Genomic DNA, 27,898 nt, shown 5'->3' on the forward strand with positions numbered 1-27,898 from the left:
AAAATACATGATGCAGAAGTAAACGTCACAGAGATTAGTCCTATTAGTCAATGACACTACAAAGCCACACCAACCTTTCCTTCTTTCATTTCATTCATTGTTTACAATGAAAATGAGAAAGCTCTGAGACTGTGGGATGGGAAGGACAGCTTAGTCAATGGATGACTACCAAATGGAATATATAGAATCATGTTTTCCTACTAGAGACACAGAGAACCAAAGGACTAACATTACACCTTTTAAAGTATTATTTGCTGCTTAACTAAAACATTTGAACACCACATACAGTCACTGCCAAGTCTAAATTAGAGTTGTGGGCTTTTTAAGAGTTTCTCCTAGGGGCACAATTCTATCCTACAGAGATATGACACATAAGATGGAGTATCTGGCTGCAGACCACTGTGCCTATGAGCCTAAACCAAGTCCACCCATCTGGACAGCTTTTCAGAGAACTATGAGCAGGAATGCTGATGAACATCCTGAGCTTACACTGCTTTACAGTGTCAATAATTAAACAGGACTCGCTGTACTCATGGGGTGCAAATTCTGAGAAGACCTACAGAACTGGCTAGTAATCTACTTGTTCTCTTATTCATGTTTGTTTGCACAGTGGTTCTTTCTCTCTCTCTCTCTCTCTCTCTCTCTCTCTCTCTCTCTCTCTCTCTCTCTCTCTCTCTCTCTCCTTTCCTTGAGTCTTTCTGGATTTCACATCATGCATTCTGATCCCACTTATCTCCCTGTCCCCTAGAATCTGCCCTCTGCCCTCGAAACCTCCCCTCAAAAACAAGACCAAATTTAAAAAAAAAGTCCAAACAAAAATAAAAAATAAAATAAAAATCTTATCATGGAAGCCGTGGTGTGGCCTGTTGAGTCACACAGTTTTTTTTTTTTTTTAATCTGTTCATCTTTACTTGTAAGTGTTCATTGCTATAACTCATGGGTCTGGCTGGAGGCCTCTGGTTTCTGCTACACCACTGTAACATGAATCTTAAAAGGTCTTATAATAAAAACCCAGAGCCAGATATTGGCCTGAAAGCTGAAAGATCAGAAAAGCAGAACAGCCCATCAATAGCTTACCTCTATGAAATCCTCAGCCTCAAGAGAGAGAGAGTTCCTGTTTCCTCACACCTTATATACCTTTCTGTGTCCTGCCACATTACTTCCTGGGATTAAAGGTGTGTGTCACCACTGCCTGGTTCTGTTTCTCTCATGTAGCCCAGTGTGGCCTTGAACTCTGAGATCCAGAAGGATCTCTGCCTCCCAAGTGATAGGATTAAAGGTGTGTGCCACTACTGCCTGACCTCTATGTCTAGTTTAGTGGCTGGCTCTGTCCTCTGATCCCCAGGCACACTTTAATGGGGTATATAATATATCACCACACACCACCAATAATGGGTTTTTACTGGGGCTCCTCTTGGATATCCTGTTGTTGTCCTGTGTAATGGAGATCCTGCTGTTTTGGATCTGTAGATCTGGCCCATTCATATGCTCCAACAGTTCATAGATGAAGTAGATATTGGGGTGGAATAACTCATAGCCCTGGTTCTGGGCCTGGGTGGTAGCTGGGTTGGTCAGCTTGCTAGCCTTCCCTCATCATCACTACTTGGATGAGCTCTTCAGCACTGCCTGAGCTAGCTCACCCAAAGAGGCTTACAGCAAGGAGTAGGACCAGTTCTGCTGCTTTCAAGTCCTAAGACCCAGGTCCCCCTTACTCATATCCACCAAGGCCAGCTCTACTATTTTGCCCAGGCAAAGTGCAGGGTCCTCTCTCCTAGTTGCTGCAGGGGGAACAGAAGGGTGGGTAAGGTTAGCTTTCTTGCTCTCACACCCTCAAGGCTGACTGACCTGTGAACTGACAACAGGGTCAGCGGTCAGTGCTAGTATGCTGCCCAGGCAATTTGCAGGGCCTGCTCTCCTGTGTGTTGCAGCTGGTGAGTGTCAGGGCTAGCTCTCTCACTCTTGTGATCCCAGGGCCAGCTCTTACCTGATGCAGGTGGTAATGGATGAGGGGGGCAGGCATCTTTCCCTCACCCATGCCAAGGGGGTAGGGTCAGCTCTCCTGCTCTCATACCCTCAGGGTCAGCTCACCTGTATCCCCAACCACAGGGTTAGCTCTAGTGTGATTCCCAGGTGAGGTGCACACCTATGGTGAGGGGTGGGGCCATCTTTCCTGAGTGCAGGGGCAAGTTCTACCCTGAGGGGTAGAGCCAGTTGGTTTGTTACAGTATTCAGCAATGGGAAACAACAGGGATCCCAAGGCCAGTGAAGGGCAGGGCTGGCTCAGCACAGCATAGTTCCAATGACTGCCATGCTAACATGGGCATGGACATCACCACAGACTCCAGCTGCAACAAGACTACGGACCCAGATGGATCTTGGACATCAAAACAGACCCTGACTGTGGCTTGGGACCATGGACCCAGACATGGTCCTAAGCAGCAGCCTGAGTCCAGATGTCACCATCTGGACCAGAATGGCCCCCACAGCAGCATGGCCCTTGAACACCATCATGGCCCCAGGTGGCAGCCTAGATCCTCCGCATGGGCATGATCTTCAATGGTCTCAGGAGCCACAGACATCAACACAGACCCTGGATGTGGCAGGATCATGGATCCAGACATGGCTCTCCCTGATCTAAATGATACTCTGAAAGTCTTGGACACCCAAATCAGCCTGGCAGCACCAGCCACACAGCCTTGGGACATGGCTCATGGTCATAGGTTGTGGCCCAGACTCTGGGCATCCACGTGGGCCCTGGTAGAAATGTGGGCCAGGGACATCAACACAGATCCCTGGTGAGGCAGGACCACAGACTCAGATGTGGCCCTCAGCAGCAACCCAGGCAAGGTTGTCACCATGGCCTCAAGTGGCTGTACAGGCCACCCTGATTGGCATAGTCCCTACAGCAGCACAGGCCTTGAACACCAACATGGTCCCCAGGTGGCAGCCCAGATTACATGCCCCTGCACAGCCTTCAGTGATGACAGAAGCCACAGACATCAACACAGGCCCCCTAGGCTGCTCCAGGGCCCATGAGCAAGACTTGACCCTTGGTCATAGCAGAACATACAAGAGAAAACCTAGAGATAGGGTTGACAAAAACATGAAGAAGGAAAGAGGAGGCATTTTAATGGAAGAATTGATACTGATAAGTACAATAAACCTAGACAAATTTACTTTTTAGGTACAAGAGCAAATGTATTAATACCCTTAGAACAAGACTTTAAAATTATCCACACACTAAAAGCTGGGACAAAGCAGCAGCCAGATGCTGTGTGGCACTCGCACTCACCACAGAAGATTTCTGAAGTGGACACACCAACAATTAAAGGTGTTTCTAAGACAACGCTGTCCTACTTTCAGAATGGCTAAAACCATCTCAAACCATTCTTACTGATTGAAAGATGTGAGGTCAGTTAGGTACAAAGTCAGCAATCACAACCACAGCTTCACATAAACAGAAATCAGTATTCCCAAATCCTGTGATTAGGCCAGGAAATCTCAAATCCCTGGACCAATTGATTAATACAACTATGATGGGTTCAGGAAACAAATCGGAGGGGAGTTAGTTAAGAAGAGGCTGTGCAAGGAAAACTATACTTAAACATAATTTGCCCCTTCCTTCCGTGCCTTTGGGGAAAGTGTGATGGAAGATGTTGCCCAGATCATAGCTCCTGTTTGGGCAAAGTTCTAGGTTATCATTTCTGTATCCTTCTTGCACTTTGATCTTAGTCACGATGAAAAAGGAAGCAAGTGGAGCAAGCTACACAGGCCCCCAAAGCAAGGTAATCATGACAGATGAGCATGGGGCTGAGCTGTTCCAGCTGGCCTCCCAGGCCATCAGCAGGCCCTGTGTGATCTATTGCAGGGAAAGCCCAGGTGCAGAGACCTCGCTGCAGGCTCACTGAGTTCAGTCAGGCCATTAACTGGTGTAAGCATTGGGTAACTGATGAAAACAGCATGCAACATAAACGCCAGACAGGAAATGGTTACAAATTAGAAAAAGAAAGAGGTATCAAGGGCAGAGGGGCCTCTTATGCCACCATCATAAAAGCACTTCCTCTTTATCCTGACTTCAGAACCACAAAGTGGAATTCTCTCCATATGACATTCCTCCCAAGTCACGGCACACTAATCCACGACCTGTCCTTCTCGATGTGTTCACACCATAGTCACACAGAAACAGATGTTACTGTTTTTCTGTCACACTGTTAAGGGAAAGTGTCATAGGACTTGGGGAGTATCAGCCTATGACCTCTCAAGAAAAATTCTCCAGCACCCCATAGATTCTTTTGTTCTCTAGAAAATCTGGATCCATAAAGTTAGAGAAAGTTCACCAGCATGGTGGAGCTCACATTTGACGACTCTGAAAGGCTCTGTCATTGAGCTGAGCAGGGCCTCTCTCAGCTTGCAAGTTTGGTATAATTATGATCCTTGTTCATTTATTTCATGATCTCTGTTGCACTGGGCTGGCTAACTGAGCATCATGACCTCAAACCTACAAACCTACAATCTACATTCTTTCTCTCTCCTCTCTCTCTCTCTCTCTCTCTCTCTCTCTCTCTCTCTTTCTCTCTCTCTCTCTCTCTCTCTCTCTCTCTCTCTCTCTCTCTCTCTCCCTCCCTCCCTCTCTCCCTCTCTCCCTCTCTCCCTCTCTCCCTCTCTCCCTCTCTCCCTCTCTCCCTCTCTCTCTGTCTCCCCTCCCATAAAATCACAGCATGATGACACTTTTACCAATCACAGTGACAGTTTCATAAAAATAAAATCAGGCCAGTCATCACATTTCTGTTTGTCTAACTATAAAGTCACTTTTGAACTAGGCTAAATTATGGCATCCTCCTACCACCAGAACCAAGTCATATGGTGTCCAGTGGAGTTCACAAAATGAGTGAATCAGCCTGAACTGTCCATGTTTATTATGACCAAACACAACATATATTTATTTCTCTTTCTATTTTAGATTGTATACTTTTTTGTGATTTAACTAAACCACTTCTTAAAGATGTTTTCCAGTTGTATGTGGGTGCAGGTTGAAAATGTTCATAAAAACAACATTGTTCCTGGTAGTATTCAGCAGGAAGTCAGTTCTCTCCCTCCAAAGAAACAGACTATCCCAAATGAAGATAAATAAAACTTTATTGTCAACAAAAATGCAATTAACTCTTTTATATGAAAAGCAGAATTTTAACCCAAAACTGAAATTCTTACTAAGGATTTAATAAAAATACAAATGTTCCAAAGAGAAGCTGGTAGGCAAAGAGCATTCCCATCCTGAGTACAGAGGCCTGAGAAGTAATGAGGGGACACAGGATAACACGGGCCTCAGACTGATGGAGGCGTGGGCACACTTCCACACGGGCCAGAAAAAAACAAGATAAGAAAAAGAATGAAGAAAGAAAGGGGCTGTAATACGACTTTTGAACCCTACAACAACATCTAAAGATGCTCAACAGGTTCTGAAGAATAAAGAATTGTGCGAAAACCTGGCTAACAGCCTGAGCAGGATCATACGTATTTTAGCCTCTTGTGTCCTCCTAGAAAGGGTTTCAAACAAATGCTTGCATTTTTGAAATGCTTATTCTAATTTCATATTCAAATTAAATTTAGTCATCATTCTAAGTCTTGGTAATGTTTATTCTTACCACAGGAATCCTATTTTTAATATAGTTTATTCATAACTTATTTGTCAATCTTACAAAATAGTCCAGATCATCAGATCAAGTAATATAAAGAAAAAGTCCAAATTAAAAAATAACACCCAATGTCATATTCCAAATGCCATATCCATGTTATCACTTAAATGAAACAGTTTCCTCCCAGAATATCATACATAAATAAGTACACAAGGATTTCAAAGCCAAAATAATTTGACCTGACCTATATTGTAGACTGTTTACATGAAGATACAGTATCATTTGTATTTCAATGAATTATTCAAATATGACAGCTGCAATAATCTATAATAATAACATAATAATTGAACATGGAGTGTCTGACAATGTATATCAGTTGTTAGAAATGCTGATAACTTCTACTCATGCAAATTGTCTTATAAGCAATTTTTCAAAACTTCATGGTGATTTTGGTTTTAGTCTATTGCAATGAAAATATTCTAGCAACCTGCAGTAAGTTTTAGTGAGAACTTGGATCAATTTTCTCATATTTTCTCATAATTAGACACAAAAATTTTAAAAATCTATTTTTTTCCTTCAAGAAACAGAGAGAAAATACAAGATGGGGAGCGGCTCAAGTGAAGAAAGGATAAATAGGTAGAATACTAAACATTTTAGAAGGGTAAAACTGTTTTATATAAAACTGCAATGGTAGACACATGTCATTATGAATTAGTCAAAATCTATGGAATCCACAACACACAAAAAAATGAATGCTACTAAGAACTATTGGCTTTGGATGCAGAGATGTGTCAATTTAGGCTCACTGATCTCAACACATGCACCATTGTAATGGAGCTGCTGATAACAGAGAAGTACATGTGTGGGTACAGGGTAAACATGATAAACTCAGAGCCTTTTTTTTTTTTTTCAATTTTCTGTGAATCCCAAACTCTCTGAAAAACACAAACATGAAAGAAGATGGAAAAATGAGTAGCTTATTTGAGGACTAAAAGTAACACTTAAAAAAATCAGATGATGTAAAACTGGCATCTATAAGTAGAATGTTTGTGTTTGAATATTGCAAAAATATCACTAGATATGGCAGTACATGCCTGTAATCCTAGCAATTGAAAAGACAGATTTTGAGACCCTATTTCCAAACAGAATATTTGGAAAAAATATGGCAATAGTTATAACTAAAAAAAATAGGCAAAATTGTTAAGAGTTGTAGTGATAAGGAAAATAAAGCTCCTATGAGGTTAATTGCTCTAAAAGAATAATCAATTATGTACATGATGTTCCATACACATAACTATAGAAATAATCCTGTCAGCCAGTACAGATCACTTATCTAAATTACATAAACATATTACTATCATGAGGTCAATTCTAATTAAGGAAAATATTTTGTTTTCTTCTTTTGCTTATTTCTATGGTTAGAATTTTAGGATGAACATGGATACATTCACAATGGTGATATTGGATGATATTAACATCAAAACAGAGTATATAACATTGTCTGCCATAATGATATTGAACTGCATCAAACCAACTGGAAACCTAAGTGGAAACAAAGCGCTGAGTGAGTGCTTTCCTGTCCACTTGGGCTGAACTATTAGCTTTCTGCCTTTACACTAGAGCTACAGTGCCAACTCACCTGGCTTTCCAGCTAGGCAGCTGAAGATCCAGAGATTTCTCAGCCTCCATAACCATCTGATTCAATACTTAGAATTAAAGATAAATATCACAATACATAGATTTGATATTGTTTCTCTGAAGAACTATACAGACGAAATTAATGATCAATGTTACATTTAAATGTCACTAGTCTTATATTGCACTCAGTGAAGGCTACAGTGGAAAGGCCAGAGCTAAAGATGGGGGCAGAAAGATGCTGCAGAATGTGGACAAGAATGCCAACTGGCAACCTGTCACAGATGCTTGGGAAAGAGCAGATTGTGGTGTTCAGAAAACCAAGTGACCTGAGTTCTAATTCAAGATGGGTTGCTATGTCCTGGGGTATGTCAGTGACTTCCTTCTCTAAATCTCTCATTCCTTCTCCCTGACTTTGTTAGATCATAAATCTCTAGGATTCTTTATCTGTTCTGTAAATTCAAAATTCCACTCTTGATATGAAACAATATTTAGAGGCTCTTATCCAAACTGTGAATCCCTTGCCCTGGCTTTGTTGTTGTATACTACAACAGAAATTCCATCAGTACTCAATAAATAATACATTAAGCAAGCTGTTTTGGACATCTTGGTTTAATTGTGAAGCCTGGAAATGCCCTGCCTTTTGGCAAAGTCTTCACAATATCAATTACTTTATTAACTTTGCAAACATATAACGGAAAAATAGGCACATTACTTTGAAACAGACATGTTTAATTCAATTCTCTTTCTTAATCATGGAAAAAGCCAATTTATGAGAATAGCACATTTCATATCAGGTAATTTATTTATGATGAAAATTACATAACTTCACAGCAGTTGATGCAATTTAAGGACATTGTACATGGGTTAGAATGAGGTTCCACTGGCCAAACAGCCCTTACTATGCCTCTACTGCTCAGAATGCTGATCCATATCTGGGTCTGAGCTAGCCTGGGAAAAGCCTTGTTAAATTTATTCCACATTGGCCCAATGGGATCATTGTCAAAGTTGAGACATTTGAATAGTGTACTTGAAGATTAATGTCTTAAATGCCAGAATTCATGTGATCTACATTATATACAATTTTGGTACTAAGGCAATTAATTAAGGCAATCTCACAAACATTCCACCAAGCCACAGAAATCATATCAAGCCCTCAGTGACTGCATGTGCCTGCGTCCCCTAATGTGATCTTCATCCCAGTCACACCATTCTCTGGGTGTTTCCTGAAGCAGAAGCTTAAAAGAACAAAGCCGTGATTCTTCTGTGGTTCACATACTTATCCTCCATAATACTGAAAAATTCAAGTAAGAAAGAAAGAAAGAAAGAAAGAAAGAAAGAAAGAAAGAAAGAAAGAAAGAAAGAAAGAAAGAAAGAAAGAAAGAAAGAAAGAAGGGAGGGAGGGAGGGAGGGAGGGAGGGAGGGAGGGAGGGAGGGAGGGAGGGAGGGAGGGAGGGAGAGAGAGAGAGAAAGAAAAAGAAAGAAAGAAAGAAAGAAAGAAAAAGAAAGAAAGAAAGAAAGAAAGAAAGAAAGAAAGAAAGAAAGAAAGAAAGAAAGAAAGAAAGAAAGAAAGAAAGAAAGAAAGAAGGAAAGGAGGGGGCACCAACACACTAAATCTCTTTTCAGCATGTTGTCTGACCCCTTGCAACCTGGACATGAGGACCAGCTCTTACTTTCATAAAATTCTTTTCCTTCCTTTATCTTAGGTTCTTTTTACAACTAAACCTGGGCCTAACAGTATTTAATGTCCTGAAACTTCCAGGTTAGGCCATATTTTACATCATATTTTATTTCTGGCCTTGGCAGTAAACTCAGAATTAGCCATTAAGTCAGGATTTCTCATCTAGTCAACTCCAGGAAAAAGTACAATTGAGAAGGAGGAAGAGCCAGAGACCTTGACCAACAGGAATTACAGTAAGCCAGGAGAAAAGCATTCTTTCTACTTGGGCTCCAATGGGAAGAAAGAAAGCCTTGCTTCCACATCAAATGAGGGTTTCTTCCAGCAGAGGGGCTCCGTGGAAATCCTTTCACTGGCCTTCATCCAATAAAACTGAATCTGTCAGGACTCTTCAACTCCACCTCCTCGCTCCACACAATCAAGTGAGATTCTGAGATCTAAGCTATTATTTCTAAAGAGGGAGGAAAAAGAAGAATTTGTTCTCAAAATATCTGGTTCTCCACCCCCACCTTCCTTCATTTATGAAGCAAGCCATCTAAATCTCTTAGGCTATTTTTCCACAGGCTTGTTTATAATGTGGTAATGATTATGCTAATACCAGCTGGGAATACATCTATGTGGACATGTTGTGTGAGTGTGTCAGAGACTGGGGGAAGGCTGTATAAGCACATGAGGAGAACTATTCAATAAAATTATAGTACATATGTAGCCCTCTTTCCATATTTACTAGTTTTTGTAAGCCCCTTCTCAAATGGGAAATAGACCATGTTTCCTTTGCAGAGGGCTAGTTATTGAATAATGAAGACCATGTGTTCTGCTATATCTTATTTGTCTGAACACTCTGCAGCTATTTTCTAAACCAAATTAATAACAGTATACTAAACTTATTTCCCCAGCGAAAACTTCTGTCTACTAACAGTGTTAGTATGTGCACCCTACAGTCCCCAACAACACAGGTAACCACTACCTAACCAAAGCCTATGATGGCAACCAAATGAGGAGAATGCAGTTTTCATGGTATTCAAAGGAAAACTGATACCCTGTAATTAAATGATTCTGTTTACACTAGCAAACAGTATTACATCACTGTCCCTACAAAGAGGAGAGAATGTGAAGTTTCAGGAAAGAAGGATAGCTATTTAATGTGGAACTTGTCACCACCATCAGCTTCAACACAATAAAATGCATGTGGAAAATCCCTTACAGCAGATCCTTGTGGAGAGTTTTCTTTGTCTGGGTCAGAGGGTGTGTTAGTGTCTGAAGGAGTACTATCTTTCACACACCCACTTGCTGCGCAAGGAGTTTACAAATGCATTTTTGTGATATGTCCAAAATATGCTGAGGGCACAAAGATAAGAGGCTGAGAATGAATGCACAAGTTGGTTGAAGTTAAAGAAATAGTCCCTTCCTACAGATCAAAACAACAACAACAACAACACATCCACAGGACAGCTAAATAGAAAAGAAGCAGTATTGTAGAGAAACAGCCTTCTTTTTTACCTTTCCCACAGCCAGGTAAAGTACAAACAAACATGAGACTATTCTAGAAGAACCTGTTCTTGAAAGAGTTGTCTGTATTATTGCAAACTCTGACCTTTGCCACAACAACATACAGGTGTTTGTCCTGGAGTTAAAACTGTAGGTTTTAAAATTAAAAATATATTTACAACATTTCTGCCTTCTGTTCCTTCCTTTTACCCCCTTCCAAGTACATTATCCTTGTTCCCCTTCAAATTCATGGCATCCTTTGTTATTGTTGCATATGTGTGTGAGTGAACAAGTATATAAATATTCTCCCTTTCACAATAGAATAGCTATTGGTGCTGTCATTATTCAAGTCCTGTTTAGGCAGCCATTTTGGTGAAGTATGATGGGTGGAACTTCCCTGTCATTTCTAAGAGACACAATCTCACAACAGACTTTCTAGTTCTTTGATCCCAATCCAGTGCATATAGGCGTATACCTCATTTAAGCACACTCTATAAAACCCGTTTAGGGTGATTTTACCTCCTTTCAGACATCGTGACTAAAATATTCTACTCATTCCACAGCTTGGTCATTCTCTCTCAAGTAAAATACTTTCTGGTGTTTTCTAATATAGTTTTTAAAGTTCATTAAATTTTTCATATGAAGAATCGTCCTAACAGAATCAAAGTAACAAGAGCTAATGATGCAAGCTAGCAGATAAACTCTTGCAGGTTTCCATCTGAAAGTCATAACATAACCTTTTATTCTGTGTGTCACTGGTGCAGAAGGTTTTTCAAGGCAGAGTTCTTCAAGCTGCAAGATGTTAAACAGATGTACTGCCGAGTCTTCCAGGTCTAAGCTATGAGGAGTCTGCTTTCAGTCTCTGTGTTGCAGCCTTCATTTTAAAAAATTCCTTTATCAAGATCTTGATATTTGTTTTGTTGTTGTTATTTTAAAACTGTGTATTGTTTAAATTCTGATTTTAAAACACGTTATTTTTGAACTATGTAAGAATCATTCTTTTAAATTTTGCCACTGAAAGGCATGTTTTCAGTGGTACTGTCTCCACTTCCTATGGCAGGTGCTGGAAGCCCAATCCCAGATGTTTTGATGTGTAAATAGCAAGTGAAGAATTTGAGAAATGGACAGAGATGCAAGAAGAAGGAAGGCATAAATAAAAACAGACTTGTTGAAACTTTAGTCCATCTGCGTCTGTCACTAAAAGCCCTTTCTAAACATCTTGCCTTTGTTTTCCATTGGTGGCTTTTATGTTTAACTCTTTTCTCATGTTACAAAAGTCACTCTCTAAACCATGAACTAGCCATAGTGATCAGTCTAAATGTTCACCTCGCTATTCATTTCCACCGAACCATATTCTATTCTGACTTTAACTGAAATAAGTCCTACATTCAACTTCAATATGCTAAGATTGAGAATCCTAACCTATAGATGCGGCCATATCCCTCATGTTCAACTTCCTTTTAGTTTGGTATATTTTTGCATTGTCAAGCTTGATGAATGGGGTTCTTAGAGTATACTAGCCTCTATCATTGCAGTTGAAAGGCCAATTTCACCCCTTTTGTTCTTATGCATTTGTTACTTAAAGGAATTTCAAAATGCATGTCTGTAACAGGTATAAAATCCTGCTTATTTGTATTGATGTTGACAAAGCATTTGCATCATTTCAATGAAATACTAATTAACAGAAATGCTTTTACAATATAGCACAGCCTTTAAAATTCATGCAACTTTCTTCTCAAATACCTTTTTGTCTTTCAAGCTAATTAGTATGTGGGTGAAATTAAAGTCAACTACATAACTAGTGCAGAATTGAGTTTTGCTTTAACTAATTGACCACGGGGCCCTTATGCATCTTACTGACAGGAAGAGATAGCTTCCATTACTTATCAAAAGCACCAGTGTCTCTGGAGAATGGGAATCATATATGGAAGAGTCAAATATACCCAAATTTCAGCCATGAATTTAGCACATTCACAGTCTGTGTCTGGAGGGTTGCTTTCTCATGGAAACATGGTTTCCTCATCTCCTATAATGATGAAGAGTATGGTAATGTTTATATTTTCCACACCATATCCTATAAGGACTATACACAGTTCCTAAATGACACAATACAATGCCTGAAACCAGGTGTGATGGATTGAAAGAAAATGGCCACCAAAGGAAGTGGCACTATAAGGAGGTGTGACCTTGTTGAGGAAGTGTGTCACTGTGGTGGTGGACTTTGAAGTCTCATATATGCTCAAGATACCACTCAGTTTCTCAGACCACTTCTTGTTGCTTGCAAGTCACGATGTAGAACATTCAGCTACTTCTCCAGCACCATGTCTGCCTGCATAATGAACTAAATATTTGAAAATGTAAGTGACCCCAATTAAATGTTTTTCCTTTATAAGAGTTGCCATGGTCATGGTGTCTCTTCACAGCAACAGAAACCCTAACTAAGACACCAGGGCTGAGTAACTTTTGGTCATTACCATTTGCCTCCTTCCTACTTGCTCCAACCAAAGGGTGCTGTAGTGGTATTGTGTTCCCCAAAATATTGTTCACCCTAATAAACTTATCTGTGGTCAGAGACAGAACAGCCTCTAGACACAAAGACTAGAAAATGGTGGCACTCACACCTTTAATCCTAGGATTTCAGAGGTAGAAATCCCTCTGGATCTCTGTGAGTTCAAGGCCACATTGGAAACAGCCATGCATGGTGACACATGCCTTTAATCCCAGAAAGCCAGCCTTTAATCCCAAGGAGTGATGGTAGAAAGGAAAGATATATAAGGCGTGAAGACAAGAAACAAGAAGCATTTGGCTGATTAAGCATTTGGCTCATTAAGCTTTTAGGTTTTGAGCAGCACAGTTCAGCTGAGATTCATTCTGGATGAGGACTCAGAGGCATCCAGTCTGAGGAAACAAGACCAGCTGAGCATCTAGCGAGGTGAGGTAGCTGTGGCTTGTTCTGTCTCTCTGATCTTCCAGTGTTCACTCCAATAACTGGCCTCAGGTTTGATTTTATTAATAAGAACTGTCAAGATTCCTCCTACAGGATGCCTCTCTTTCTCTTTAAAATTAACTAAACATTTTTCCTTGTCAATGTCTGCCAAGAGTTTGCTGGACCCTAGTCCCTAGATAGTTCATTTAAAGATATAGCACCAAAGCTACCTCTTCTATGATGCATTTCCTCAATTCTTCACATTGTGACTCATTTCCATGAATGTCAGGATATTTGCTAGTAGAGAAGATTGAATCAAACACTCTCTCTACTTGATAGCATATTCTAATCATTGGCTCTCAGATAGTATCTGTGTGTGTGTGTGTGTGTGTGTGTGTGTGTGTGTGTGTGTGTGTGTGCTCCCTTCTGCCCTCATTTTCTATTCCCTTCCCCTTTTTTTTCCATGGATAACAATTCTATTTAATATGTGTCTGTTTCAAACAGGCTCTTACAGAATGAGTACTACTTTCACACCTCCATTGCATTAATAGGAGGCCATGGCAGAGCTCACTATACTTTTTTTTCTACCTATTTTAACAGCTTGTCAGGTTGATGCAGGTACTTCTAATTATTGCCTAACACTTCTTTGAACATGCTGTCCACCTTTCCCTGCTCTTAGGATAATAAATTTCTAGCCATCAAAAATAAATACTTTAAACATGACCCCTACATACTTTCTTAAAAACATTATTGTTAATTATTCCAAAGAACAGAATTGCAGATCATAGAAACAAATACATTTACTTATTACACAACACTAAAGCTTTCCATAGACTAACAAAAGCAGTGCAGTCAGTGCTCACATCCTCCTGGCTCTGCTGGTACTTGGCTATACCTTTGAACACTTCACACTTTGCTCAGTGCACTTCAGTGACTTCGTGTTCCTGCTTTCATTTATGCCTGCTTGCCAATATATTTAATTTCCATGCTTCTATTTTTCTTAGTCATTCAGCTTACAGAGCTTGGAAATTTTTTTAATTGCACATTTATCTTTTCTCTTTACTCTCAGCAAGAGTATAAACTCCTTTAACATAAATGGGGGCTATATTTTTTTTACTTACTTTTGTGCTCAATGTAATATCTACCTTAACACATGAAAAAAGGCATGTAAAACCTAGACATAAAAACAAATGGAAGGCACAAGAACTACAAATGGACAGTAGAAGAACAGATGACAGAGAATGCTTCTAATTCTGAAATAAGCTAGATTCACCCTCTCCTTTGCTAGTGTGACCTCCTGGCCAGCTGAACTGAAATGTCAGTACCTACTTGTTGTGGTTTGACTAGCTGTCTCTCAAATTCTTAGGCATCTGAATACTTGTTCCAAAGTTGGTGACATTGTTTGGGCAAGTTTAGGAAGTATGGTCTTATTGGAGGAAGTGTCACTGGAGGCAAGCTCTGAGGATTCAAAGGCCATGTGCATTTCCATTAAGCTCTATTTGCTTCCTGTTTATAGTTCAAAATGAACTCCCTTCTTTCCCTGCCACCATACCCGGGTGCTTGCTACCAGACTTCCCTGCCCTGATGATGATGGACTCTTACTCATCTGTAACTGTGAACCCAAAATGAAACCTTCCTTACATAAGTTGTCTTAGTCATAGTGCTTTGTTACAAGCATAAAAATGTAACTAAGATATACCCATTATCAACAAAGCTATTGGTGGATACACACAGAATAAAACTCAATCTTCATCCCTTACCTCTGCACAAAATTCAGCTAAAAATGTATCAAAGACCCTGAATCTATAGAGAAGAAAGTAATAAACATGTTGGCATAGGGACCAACTTTCTGAACAGGACCCCCAATAGTATAGGCACTGGGCATTAACCAACAATTAATAAATAGGACCTGATGAAATTAGTAAGTTTCTGTGCAGCAAAGTACATCATAACTTGAGTAAAGGAGAACCAAAGAAAAGGAAAATTTCTTTACAAGCTATATATCTGACAGAAGGATAATATCTAGAATAAAAAACTTAAAAAATTAAACATCAAGAAAACAACCAAATTAAAATTAGGGCATAGACTAAACAGAGTTCCAAAAGGATGAAAAATAGATAGCTAAAAAAACACTTTAAAAATGTTCATCATCCTTAGTCATCAGGCAGCTGCAAATTAAAACTTCTCTGAGATTCCATATTACCACCGTCAGAATGATGATCCAAACAAATGGTGACAAATGCTAGTATAGACGTGCATAAAAGGAACAATTAATCACTGCTGGTGGAAATTGAACCTGGTACAACCATTATGAAAATCCATGTGGAGTTCATAAAAAAGTTAAAAATATATATATTTACGTATTCTACCTATACCACTCTTGGATATACACACGAAGGATTGTATATATTGCTCTAGAGATAATCTCATCCATATTTATATTCATCAGTGTTCTACTTACAATAGCTGGGAAATGAAAGTGGCCTGGATATCCACCAACTAATAGTGAAAATGTGGTATATTTACACAATGAAATATTATTCAACTATTAAGAATAATAAAATTATGAAACTTGCAGGTCAATGGATGGAGCTGGAAGCAAGAATTCTGAGTGAGGCAACCCAGACCCAGAACAACAAACATCAAGTGTTTTCTCTCATCTCAGCTCTGGACTGTAGTAGTTTGGCAACCAATCAGCTTCTAAATCATGCCATGGAGATTTATTATTATTCATATATATATAAATACTCGGCCTTATCTTATGCTTGTCCCACTAGCTCTTACAACTTAACATGGTTCTCTTCATCTATGCTTTGCCTTGGGACTTTTTCCTTTCTTTTATCTTGTATGTCCTACTTTTCCTGCTTCTTCCATGTCTAGCTGGCTGGTGGCTGACTGGCTCCAGATTCCCTCCCTTTCCCTTGTTCTCCCTTCTCTAGAGCCTGGATTCCTTCCCCTACTTATTACCTCTGCCCACCAGCCCCACCTATCCCTCTACTGCCTAACTATCAGCCATTCAGCTTTTTTATTAGACCAATCAGGTGCCTTAGGCAGGCAAGGTGAAACAGCAACACATCTTTACATAATTAAACAAATGCAGTATAAACAAAGGTAACACACCTTTATATAGTTAAAGTAATATTCTGCAACATAAACAAATGTAACACTATGTAACAAATGGTCTAAGTAATATCCTCAACAATGGATATCAACTTTGAATCTTCAGACATGTGTGTTTCATTTGGAATACCAATAGGGGTCACACAATTATTAAGAAGCCACAGGGAGGAAAATTCAAGGGAGTAGAGATAGACTACTTTATTGTAATGAGTTAAAAAGGAACAATAGAGCAGAAAGGGGGAGTGGACATTAGGGTAGAGAAGGAAGTATAGGGAAAGATAAATAATAGTAAAGACCTTTTGTAACATACATGGACTCCTAATATTGTAGAAGTTTTATAAACACACACACACACTTTTATAAAAAAATTTAAATGGTGTTACACTATAATAGAGCAACAACACTCCTACTAGACACTAGAGGCTAACAAATAAAAGCCCAATGCCATGAACGGAATATTGTTTTGGAGTTGTTGGACAATGAGGTCCCACAGACTCACAAATATTACAGGTTCTTAACTTTGCTCTAGATTACCTATGATAACTTGACAGTAAGACCATATTGCTAATGAGACCGTATACTTGAATAACAGAACAAAAAATCAAGCAGGTACTACCCTGGAAGTTTCATCCTTAATAAGTAGCCTTCATAGTACTGACAGGTGCTACACAAGGTATTGAAAGAGAAAAGTAACCACCACTAATACCCAGCTGTAAATTCTGTGAGCTACAACAGTGAGTGGCCTAAAAAGACATGTCCACATGTGCAATAGTGGCATAAATGTTATGGGAGTAACTAATCACTTTATACCTTGAACTATAGTGGGCCAAGAACCTATGGCTACACAGGTCATAGGTCCTAGAGGATAACCCCCTGAGAAGAGTTGGGAGGTGGGGTTAATGATCAAAATTCATCATATGAAACTAGATACTCTCAAAGAACTAATTTTTTAAAAAGAGTTTTTTGAGATACCAATGTACTAAATTCTGGTGTAGTCTTGATAAATGTCATCAGTCTCCCTTCAGCACACATACAAGGGCATTTGCTTTAGTATTCACTTTTAGGGCCTGCTAGAAATCAAACCGGCTACTTAACCTTAATAACTCTCAAAGCATCACTATTAAACAGAGATAAAAAAAAAAAAAGATGGTTAAAAACATGCCTTGATGCCTTGATTGATAATATTAATGTAACCAAGTAAATAAACAAGAAAACATTTACCCAGTAACCAAAACTGGAATCATACTTTGTATAATTTTCCTGCTAAAGGTAGAGGAATAGTGGTCTTGGAGTCAACTGTAGTCCTGAGTACTTGCTCCCATTCTGTTCTGAAAGCTGCCAAACCATACAATGCATTGATCTAGAAAGCTTTGGAATCAGTACATACTATTATGGCTCTGCCACAAGATGGCTATGTTACTATTTCATTGACCTGACCCCTCATCTGTGAACATGAATGCTGATACCTTACAGACATTATAGGTAAGTGCAACAAGAGCATAGTATTCAGAAACTGTTATTCTATCATCCCTCTTATTTTCTAACCTATCCCACATGATCAAGCCTTCAGTGATATATCGTAATACACTACTCAAAAAGAAACAAAGTTGGGAAATGCTTATATTTATGGTAACTATTTATGGTAAATTATCAGGACATTTTCCTTTCAAAATTTAATTGCAGTTGCTATAGTGGAAAAATACTCATTTAAATATTTCTTTACAGATTTGAGTCCTAGTTATTACCATTCCCTTGCTGTATGAGTTTGGCCAAGTCCCCTGACCTCAAATCAAGAGGCAGACCAATATAAATATGAACAATGTATCTACTCCAGAGACACTGTAAGACCAATATAAATATGAACAATATATCTACTCCAGAGACACTGCAAGAATCTACTATTTTACGTGTGACTAACTCGGCAAAATACAAAATTGCATGAACTATGTTCATTTTCCATGATTTCCACAGTTCGTGTCTGGGTTATTAATGGTATTTAGGTAGTGTTAAAAAGAAATACCTCTACTATGACTTAAAATGTCAAAAGCATTTTTCTAGGGATAAAATAATGCTAGCAAAAGTCTTACCTTTTGTGTTGTTAAGAAAATGCCAACTTTTATTTAGTGTTCTCTAAAGCCCGACAGTCCTTTCTCACATTGAGCAAATAGGAGGCATCACCACCTTCCCTACCTATAAGTGGACTAAAAATAGTGTCTCCCTTCAGCTTCTGTGATGTGTCTTACTGCTGGAAAAAGTGATCTTAATTCCTGAGAATGATGATACTTCCTTCTTTGAGCTGGCGTCTAGACATCTCAAAGCTAAAACTGAAGTTACTTCTGAATGTTCCGCTATATAGCATGAATCTTATGTTACCACTTCATTCCCAGATGTGATTTTGTATTCCTACCTATGTTTCTCATTGCCCAAGATTTTCCTGTTGTTCATTTTTCTTGAGTAAGGAGATTAAAAAGGAAATGGATGAGCAGCTCAGTATCAACACATATTTCCTGTTTAGTATTTATTCAAGAAAATGTCCTGGCTGAGATGGCAATGCTTGTTTCTTACTGTCCCTCTACACTGGAAGTACCAATCCTTAGTCTTTGTTTTGGCTTTTCTTTAGAAATATTTCTTGACATTATTTACTTTCTCCTGTATTCAGATTAGTGACTACCCTAATTGTCACCATAGAATCTACATCCAGTAACTGGTGGACACAGATGCAGTGATCCACAACCAAGCTGAGCTCCTAGACTTCACTTGAAGAGAGGGAGGAGGGATCACAGGAGCAAGAGAGGTCAAGATCATGGTGGGAAAAACCACAGAGACAGCTGACACAAGCTGGTGGGATCTCATAGACTCTGGCCTGTCAGGGGGGGGACATGCATGGGACTGAACTAGGCCCGCTGAATGTGGGTGACAACTATGTGGCTAGATCTGTTTAGGGAGCTCCTGGCAGTGAGACCAGGACTTATCCCAGGTGCATGAAGTGGCTTTTTGGAACACATTCCCTAGGGTGGGATACCTTGCTCATCCTTGACACAGTGGGTGGGGCTTGGTCCTGCCTCAACTTAGTATGCCAGACTTTGTTGACTCCCCAAGGGAAGCCTTACCCTCCCTAAGGAGTGGATGGGGGATGGGACTGGGGAAGGTGGGGTGGAAGAAGGGAAGGGAGGGGGAACTGGGATTGGTATGTAAAGTGAAAAAAAAAAAAAAAAACCTTTTTTTAAATAAAAAAAGAAATATTTCTTGAAAGAAATGCTCCAGACTTAGAGCTTTCTTATTCTAATGTTTAACATTCTAGACAATATATAAAGTTAAACATACCTGGTCTACATTCAGTGTTAGTGTAGCAATAGTGTTTATTTTGTATTACATAGATTCAGCCTCGGCAATAGCTTGCAGGACAGAACACTCTGCCCTAAGAAAACTTTCAGTGACACAAATATTACCATATCTGGTTTTAAAAAATGTTATGAAGGACAAGAGAAGATATTGGATATTTTGACTACAAAAAATTCAAATCATAAGTCTTAATCTTCTTTTTAAAATTCCTGTTCTTTAGTAATTTCACAAATGAATACAGTGTATTTAGATCATAGCCACCTTCAAATGCATACAATTTAAAACTCTTTATATTGATTCATATCACCTATCTAAGGATTTTTGCTAATCAGTAAAAATTCTGATATTTGCCTCATTGAAATTGCTCTCAAACATTTTCAAAATCCAAGTATTGAAAAATGTGAATACTAAATGGATGTGTTCATTACCTTGGTAGTAGTAATTATTATGTCAAAAATTATCAATGCCAAATGATGCAAAAATAATAATGTATCATTTCTACCAACCATAGTTTTAATATTGGTCTCTCAAATCACAGATTTATGGTGTGCTTTCCCCTAGGTATGCCACATTACTTAGATTATCACCAGTAATGTAATTAAATTGACCATCTACAGATGGATTCCACTGAGGTTATACAGACATGAAAGTAAATAGGACATAGAAATAATATGTTTTATAGATTGCCTTCCCAATTATTGCAACAAAAAATGGAGTATGTTAATCCAATTACATGTACTAGGCACAATGGGATGCTTCATAATGTTTCATTACACAAACATATACACATTATTTTATCTATGTCTCTCAAATAAAAATTCCTTTCTATGTAATATAGCTAAATAGTATAAAATTAGCATCATGCTACTCTCTTTGGAATAAAAAGAAATCTATTCAAGAGTACTGAGTTTTTACTACTGGATAATTTCCTGAAAGATTAAAATATTAGGAAAATGATTATTAGTTATTTGGGTTATATAAACTTCAAAAACATTAAGTTATTTGCTATAGACCTTTACATTATTAAGGTTGAGCTTATGATGGAAGCTTTTAAAACATTTTGTCTCTTTGCTGCTGTGTAACTCCAAAGATTCTTTCTCAAGCAAACACCCTGACTTAGTCTACTTCAGCATGAAAGTTTAAGTATGTATTTTTGCTTTCTACTGTTTAAATACTGACTCTAAACACAAGATTTGTACTCAGGATGTATTTAAAATTATGTTCAGTACAACCCATGGAATTAATTCATGGTTGTTTTAAATTATAGATTTGATAGTTTGAACCCAAATCTTAACAAAAACAGATATGATGGTAACTTCTTTTGTTACTTTCATGATGAGGCAAAGTAATTCCCATCAGATTTAGTAAGTTGATTAGACACAGAGAGGTGAGGTTGCTGTATGATTAAGGTAAAAGAGAAAGTTTCCCTCTTACAGGTGAAGGCATTGGCTTTCACTGCATAGTGTGAAAGCACTGGAATAGTAAGGCAGGTCTTTTCAAAGGCACACAATGAATAAGATGTGCCTATCATTCAAACCATTAAATAGTGCATTTCTGAACCAAGGGCAACCTCCAGAGCTTTGGCAATAGTGTGAACAGCCATCTCCATATTTCTTCCATTATTAAAATTTTTGAAACATAGCCACCTGTAGCTTAGGCTGGCCTCACACTCATTTTGAAGTTAAGGACAATTGTGAACTCAGGATCCTCCTGCCTCTACCTCCCAAGTGTTGGTATTTCAGATTGTACCACCATGACTAGTCTTTTTTTTTTTTTACTTTAAGTTTGTGATTTGTTAATCCCTTATTATTATCTTTATCATTTAGGATATAACATGGACCTTTATAATGTTCTTCTACTGATAATCTAGCCTGAAGCACAAAGTACAAGTGAGAAACACATAATCCTCAGAAATTGCCTTTCAGTATCTGATTTTGTCTTCTCCCTAAGCTGGGGATGCCATCCTCCAGTCAGCCACTACTCCAGCAGTTCAAACTTCCAGGTTCAAATCTGCCTCTCAGTCTCAAAATCCAGTGATATACAAAGCACATAGCCAACACTCAAAAAGGTTGAGTCAAAAAAAAAAAAAGTTTGAGTCCACTTCATGAGTCTCTGTGTCACACAGATAAACACTTACTTGTCCCTAGTTGGCTGTCTCACATCTTATTATAGGGACAATTACGACAAGACTTCGACCCTGAAGACTCCCATAATCACCTTGCTTTTTCTTACTTTTCACAAGTAATCCTTGCCTCCTACTTAACTGAAAAAATTGACAAAACACAAACTTCCTGTACTTCACCTTCAAACAACACATACTTTTTCCTGCCAAACTCCAAGCATTGATGCATGCACCCCTTTCTCACAGGTTCTCAATGTGTCCATATCCACTCCAGTAGGCTCCAAATCTTGTCAACATGTGATCTTCCATCTTTCTCTCGAAAAGTGTGATACCTTCCTCCCCATCATTAGCACCTCTTTGGACTCGACACTGTGGATCTAAGGGCTCTCTCTCTAGCTACCTTCCTTGTTCCTACGAACTGTCAGACTTCTTCTACTTTGGCTTTGCATCTCTCCCTCCTCTGAATTCTCTCTACACAAACAGCACTTGCCAGCACATATACAACTTCACAAGGTCATTCTTCAATCATTCATATCGGGTCAATGGCATGAGTGTCTTCACCATTAACAGTACTTGCTAACAGTATCAAAACAAAACTTCACTTTTTTTATAAAAAATGTGAAGTCGATTTATATCACTGGCTAATGATATTAAGTAAAATAATGGAATATTCTATAACTCAAATCCACACTCTTCTAAAGCTGGATTTTGCTTCCTGCAATGTGAATTCATAGAAAAGTCATACTAGCATGTACAGACTTATTTAAAAATTATAAAAATTTTAAATATTCTGTTTAAAAATGGCTTAATATTCATATAGACAGTAATTGGGATATATTTGAAAAATAACTTCTTTCATTAAACATAATTCACTCACTAATTCAATACTTGTACATATGTAAAAAATTAATAGAAAATAATTACCATTATAAAGAGCAAATTTTTATTGAATACTGCTAATGAAATTAATGTTCTTCAGTTTACTGTGTACTATTCGACATTCTGTTTATGTAAGATACAGATAGTAGGCATCAGAGAATATCCATGTTACTTCATATTGAAGGGCTTGGGTATAAATCCAGAGACACACACGAACTAGCAAAAGATCACCATGAGCTACAACCCAAGCCCCAGAAACCTCTTCAACACTGAATGCCATCATTTGAAGAGAAGAGCGTGATCTCACATAGGTTTAGGGATACTTTTAATTGCACCAATTTGAGGTTATTTTCCTGAAAACTTTAGGTCAGGCCTAAGCTGTACAAATTATGGATATATAAACATTTATATGTGTGTTGCTCAGCAGTGATTTTTCCAGAAAATATCAAAAAAAGAAATTCAGACTGCTCCCTAAATCAGATTTTTTTTTGCCAAATGATTGTATCTTATTCAAATGTTAACAAACAAAAAATATGTGTAACTACATAATTTCTAAAAATATTCTAGGCTTAGATCATGTAGCATTATTAGGTGATATTGAAATGTTCCTACAGCTTCTTAAAACACAGAGTGTTGTAAAAGAATTATTATTTAACCAAGCAAATAGGTGGCTATGAAATCAAGCAAGTTGGTGATTTTACTTTTAAATCTGTATTTACATTGTTTTTTTATCATATGCTTAGTTACAGAAACTCTAAAGAAATAAAATATAGATTTATAAATATTTTCATTGATCTCCAAAATAAAATGAGTTGTTCTACTCCATTTCAAAATATATTTGCAGGGTAAGGAAAATAAAACATATTTCCCAACTGCACCAAAATACTCAAAAGTGTCTCATTCAAGAAGAGAAATCAGAAAAACTAATTAATAGTCTAAAATATGCTTTGTTTCAAGTGGATATAATATTACTAAACAAGTTTAAATTTTGAAATTAAAGATGAAAAACATCAGTTATATTTTAAGGGAAATAAATATATTGAAAACTAGAATTTTACTCATGATATAACTCGTTCTCTCATTTAATTTTATTGATAAATTTTAATAAAATTATTTGTGGCTGTATCAGTTTTATATATCCTGAACAATTGTTTAGTTAATGTAAACTTCATAATAATGTTTCATTCACTATTGGCTTTAGAGTAGCTTTCTACAGATTGCACAGTTATTATACCAAGTCACATCCTAACATCTGAGAGGTACAAAGGAAAATTTAGGATTTAGTAGTCTGTGTGACAAAGGACAGCCTTGGTTGTGAGTCCTTCCTTTGCTTGAGACAGAGTGTCTGATGATTCACTGCTGTGTATACACAGCTACCTGGCCCATGAGTCTCTGGTCATTATTTTGTCTCTTCTTCCCATTTTGCTGTAGCAGTTTGGGGATTAGAGATATGTGCTACTACACCTGGCCATAAATGAGTTCCAGGGATTTGAACTCAGATCCTCAAATTTGAGTGACAGGCACTTTTCCAAATGACCCATCTTTCTAGTCCTAAAGAGAGGAATTGTATTTAATCATATGAGGTAAGAATAATAATGTGGTACTAAATTAATTTTAATTAAATTAAAATATAATATTTAAAATTCACATATAAAATACAGATTTATAGTTTCTAACATTTTATTGTAAAACAATGTTGACACTATTGTTTTAGTGGTATGATGAAATAAATGTTACATTTTGAAAATCCTTTGTGACTAATAATGAAGTTCTTTTGTAAAATATTAACCTGAAGTGTCTTCTAAAGCTGCTCATCGCTTATTTAGGATCAGTTTTGGAGAACCTAACCCAACAAAGTGAGAGACATACACATACAGAGAGATGGGGGCTCAGTCCAGATGGCCATACTTCAAATGCTTCCTTATTCTGCAGAGCTTGGTGGCTTCCTCCAATAACATACAAAGCTCTACAGTTCTTTCCATTAAAAGTGTTTCATACTTAAGCTTCAGCTAAATAAATGTTAACATTTAACCCTTCTAAAGAGAATGGACTCTGAGTTGCGATCTTTTTCCTTGAGGGATTGTTTTTCCTTGGGGTCACACAGGGAAACATAAGGCATGGCATAAAGTTGGTCTAGTTTGAAACTTTCTGAACTAAATTGTCTTAATTTCTGTAGCTGTGTGTCACTCTAAGACATGAAATCATTCGGTAATGTTGGATAGATGTTGTAGAAGGAGGAATTTTGACATGCTTTTGACAACCTTATCTGCAATGGCTTCCTCTGGTCTGCCCCACTGCTTAGGTCTGTTCGTGGGTATTTTATCTCATCTCCTAAATGTCTAGACAGGGAGGAAGGATTGAACTAAAGTTTCCCATGTGACAGAAACACATCCTCAATTCCACCTGCAAGTGTGTGACTGTGTGTTTGTGGCAATGAGACAGACATTGAATTTCAGTTCAGATGTGCACTCTGCTACTCCCCTGTTACCATGGCAAGCTGTTTTCAACACCACGTTTATCTGTAAAACAAGCACAACCCTACCTCCCCACAGAGTTTGGTGAGGCCAACTCAACTCAAGTCGACTTTTCCTCTCCAAATAATGCTTGCTTTTTCAACATCTTCTGTTCTACTCACACCCAACACTTTGGGATTCTCTCATGAAAAATGAAGTGCCACCTTAATTCTTCACCTTTGCTTTGAATTATTCCTTCCTCTGGAGATAACATTAATACATCACACTTCAAACAATTCTCCTCCTTAACCGCCTCCATGTTGAATCAACCCGTAGAAGTCTTTATCAGAATATTTGCTTGTGAACACAACTCTCCCCACAGTTCTACATTATCTGAGTCACAAAACTATGCTTCTCCTCTCTCCCATTTCATGTGTACTTTGCACATGTCTACCCTGAGGGGGAAAAACCTAATTGAGTGATTAATTAAATGAATGATATACATAGGTACATTCTATGATGAGGTAGGGATTCGCTTAGACGAGTTAAATCTGAAATATAAGTCCTTAGAGATAATGGATCAAATGCTCTCCATGATATCAGTTAATTTGTGTGTTTAAAACCTCTGACCAAAAACTGCAAGAGATCCTGAGACATGTTTTATAAAAGAAAATGAAAAACATCACTGAATAAATCTCACATATGGTCAGCACACACTCATAACAATATTTTATCTTGTTTGTATTAGGTTAGCATCAAGGTCTTCTAGATTACAAATCCAATGGAACAGGCAAACTGACATGCAACACTCAGTATGCCATAAGACTAGATTGTACGCATGTTTCTCTCATTTCCTCATGGCTATTGGATTTAACTGCTTAATAGTGGTATTTGAAAGGTTAAATACATTTCCTGCTCTTGGCCACCTTGACTCTTTATTAAAATAACTATATTGCCAAAACCTAGCCAGAAAATACGTTATTTTTAAAATAACTGTAAAGGCATAGAAAGAAAATCAATCCTAAGTAGGAATTTGCTGTAGTTAAGAATTACAGAACAAATGACTCCGAACTTGTTATAAGTTGCAAGTAAAATCATTCAAAGGGAATGGAAAATAACAGTAAAACAAGAAACAAAACTCCTTAAGGGTGAATCACAGGTGTTCCATAAACAAATGTATCACTCAGATTCATGGTTTGGGAAGTACTTGGCAAGAGAGGCTACAGACAGATGATTATGTGAGCAACAAAGCAGGGCAAATTAGAAGGAATAAAACTGGAGTCAAGGGAACCATTAGGTGAAAATAATTCTTCAGGCACTGGACACTGGTCTGTGGCCCACACTGGACCCAGATTGTAGCCCACCCTAGACTCAGGTCCACAGCCTACACTGGAGTGGTGGTGTTTATACTGTCATGTCTCTGCCCTCAGAAAACAGCCTTACCTGTACTTTTGAGCACAGAATGACTATCTTGACTCACACTTCCTGGAGTGGGCGTTGGGAGGGGGGCAAACTTGATATTCTGCAGCTCATTTTCTTTTAATCACATGTCATTTCTCTTACAGGACTTTTAACTAGTGGTAAAATAAGCAAATAAATCCTTTAACCTCACAATTTATAGAAAAGTAGTATCCCCCTCTTTGTGCTCAGGGTACCTTAGCCTGACTGAAGAGCAGCAAATGGATCCTCCATGCATTGAGATCCCTCTAGCTTCTGCTTAGATCTCTTAAAACCGGTTGAGTGAATTGGGAGCTCTCCTCCGGTGTCAGTTATTTCTCTGGACTGGAGTTATGGTGTCAGGCTGGTATCCACTGGTGATGGCAGTGGAACTCTGTGCTCCACCTCCTCCAGTACCTAGCTCTTGGTTCAGGTTCTCTCAGAATGGGACATTGGACAGGGTGCTCCATTCTGCTCTGTGATTCTCACCCTCTCTCTCAAAATTCTGGATCATAACATGCGCTGACTCTCTTCTTTCCTACTACAAAGAGAAATTTTCCCCAAACAGTTGATACTTCAAGAATATGGTGTGTGTGTGTGTGTGTGTGTGTGTGTGTGTGTGTGTGTGTGTGTGTGTTGTCAAGGTCAAACATGCTTGTAGTCATGGATGCTATTGTCTTAATGAATTGGTAAAATTGAGGAACAAAGAGGAAATCAAGATTATCAAAAATTTACACATATCATTTTAATTAATATATACAAGATATCATCCCAATCCCAAACATGCACCTAAATCTAGTTTGGAAGAACTAATTTTCATAGAGTTAACTTTCCTGTGAGCCCTTTCTAGCTGTTTCCATGTGATTAATACATAACTCCGCCGTAGTCTTTCCATTGCTTCAAAGAACAAAACATAGATCATAGCATCTTCCTCGCTTAATAAAGGAATCTAAAATTTGTGCCTGGTGAGATGACTTAGTGGTTAAGAGCACTTGCTCTTCCTGCAGAGAACTAGGGTTCATTTTCCAGCACCCACAGGTGGCACACAACCATCTGTACGTCCAGTTCCAGGGCTTCTGGTGCCTTCTTCTGGCCTGCTGTGCACTGCATATAGGCAAAACAAATATAAAATTAATAAATATTTTTTAAAAAGAATCAAGGATGAGTGGAGAAGTGCAAGAATTG

General features: G+C 38.2%; 1 protein-coding gene across 14 annotated transcripts in view; it reads right to left on the bottom strand.

Moving 5' to 3' along the window:
* Sugct (succinyl-CoA:glutarate-CoA transferase) overlaps positions 1-27,898 on the bottom strand; it is a 727,080-nt gene that overhangs the window by 320,988 nt on the left and 378,194 nt on the right. The window contains exon 13 of one of the 14 annotated variants that reach the window (XM_042278247.2): positions 9,376-9,397. The exons of 12 other annotated variants lie outside the window; for them this stretch is intronic. In XM_042278247.2, coding sequence (XP_042134181.1) covers positions 9,392-9,397 — 6 coding nt within the window. In that variant the 3' untranslated portion in view covers positions 9,376-9,391. Of the gene's footprint in view, positions 1-9,375; positions 9,398-11,676; positions 27,818-27,898 lie in introns of those variants that run through there. One more of the 14 variants, XM_076572955.1, reaches the window with a different exon arrangement.

Source organism: Peromyscus maniculatus, chromosome 5 (genome assembly GCF_049852395.1).
Source record: "Peromyscus maniculatus bairdii isolate BWxNUB_F1_BW_parent chromosome 5, HU_Pman_BW_mat_3.1, whole genome shotgun sequence".
Taxonomy (NCBI): Eukaryota; Metazoa; Chordata; class Mammalia; order Rodentia; family Cricetidae; genus Peromyscus; species Peromyscus maniculatus.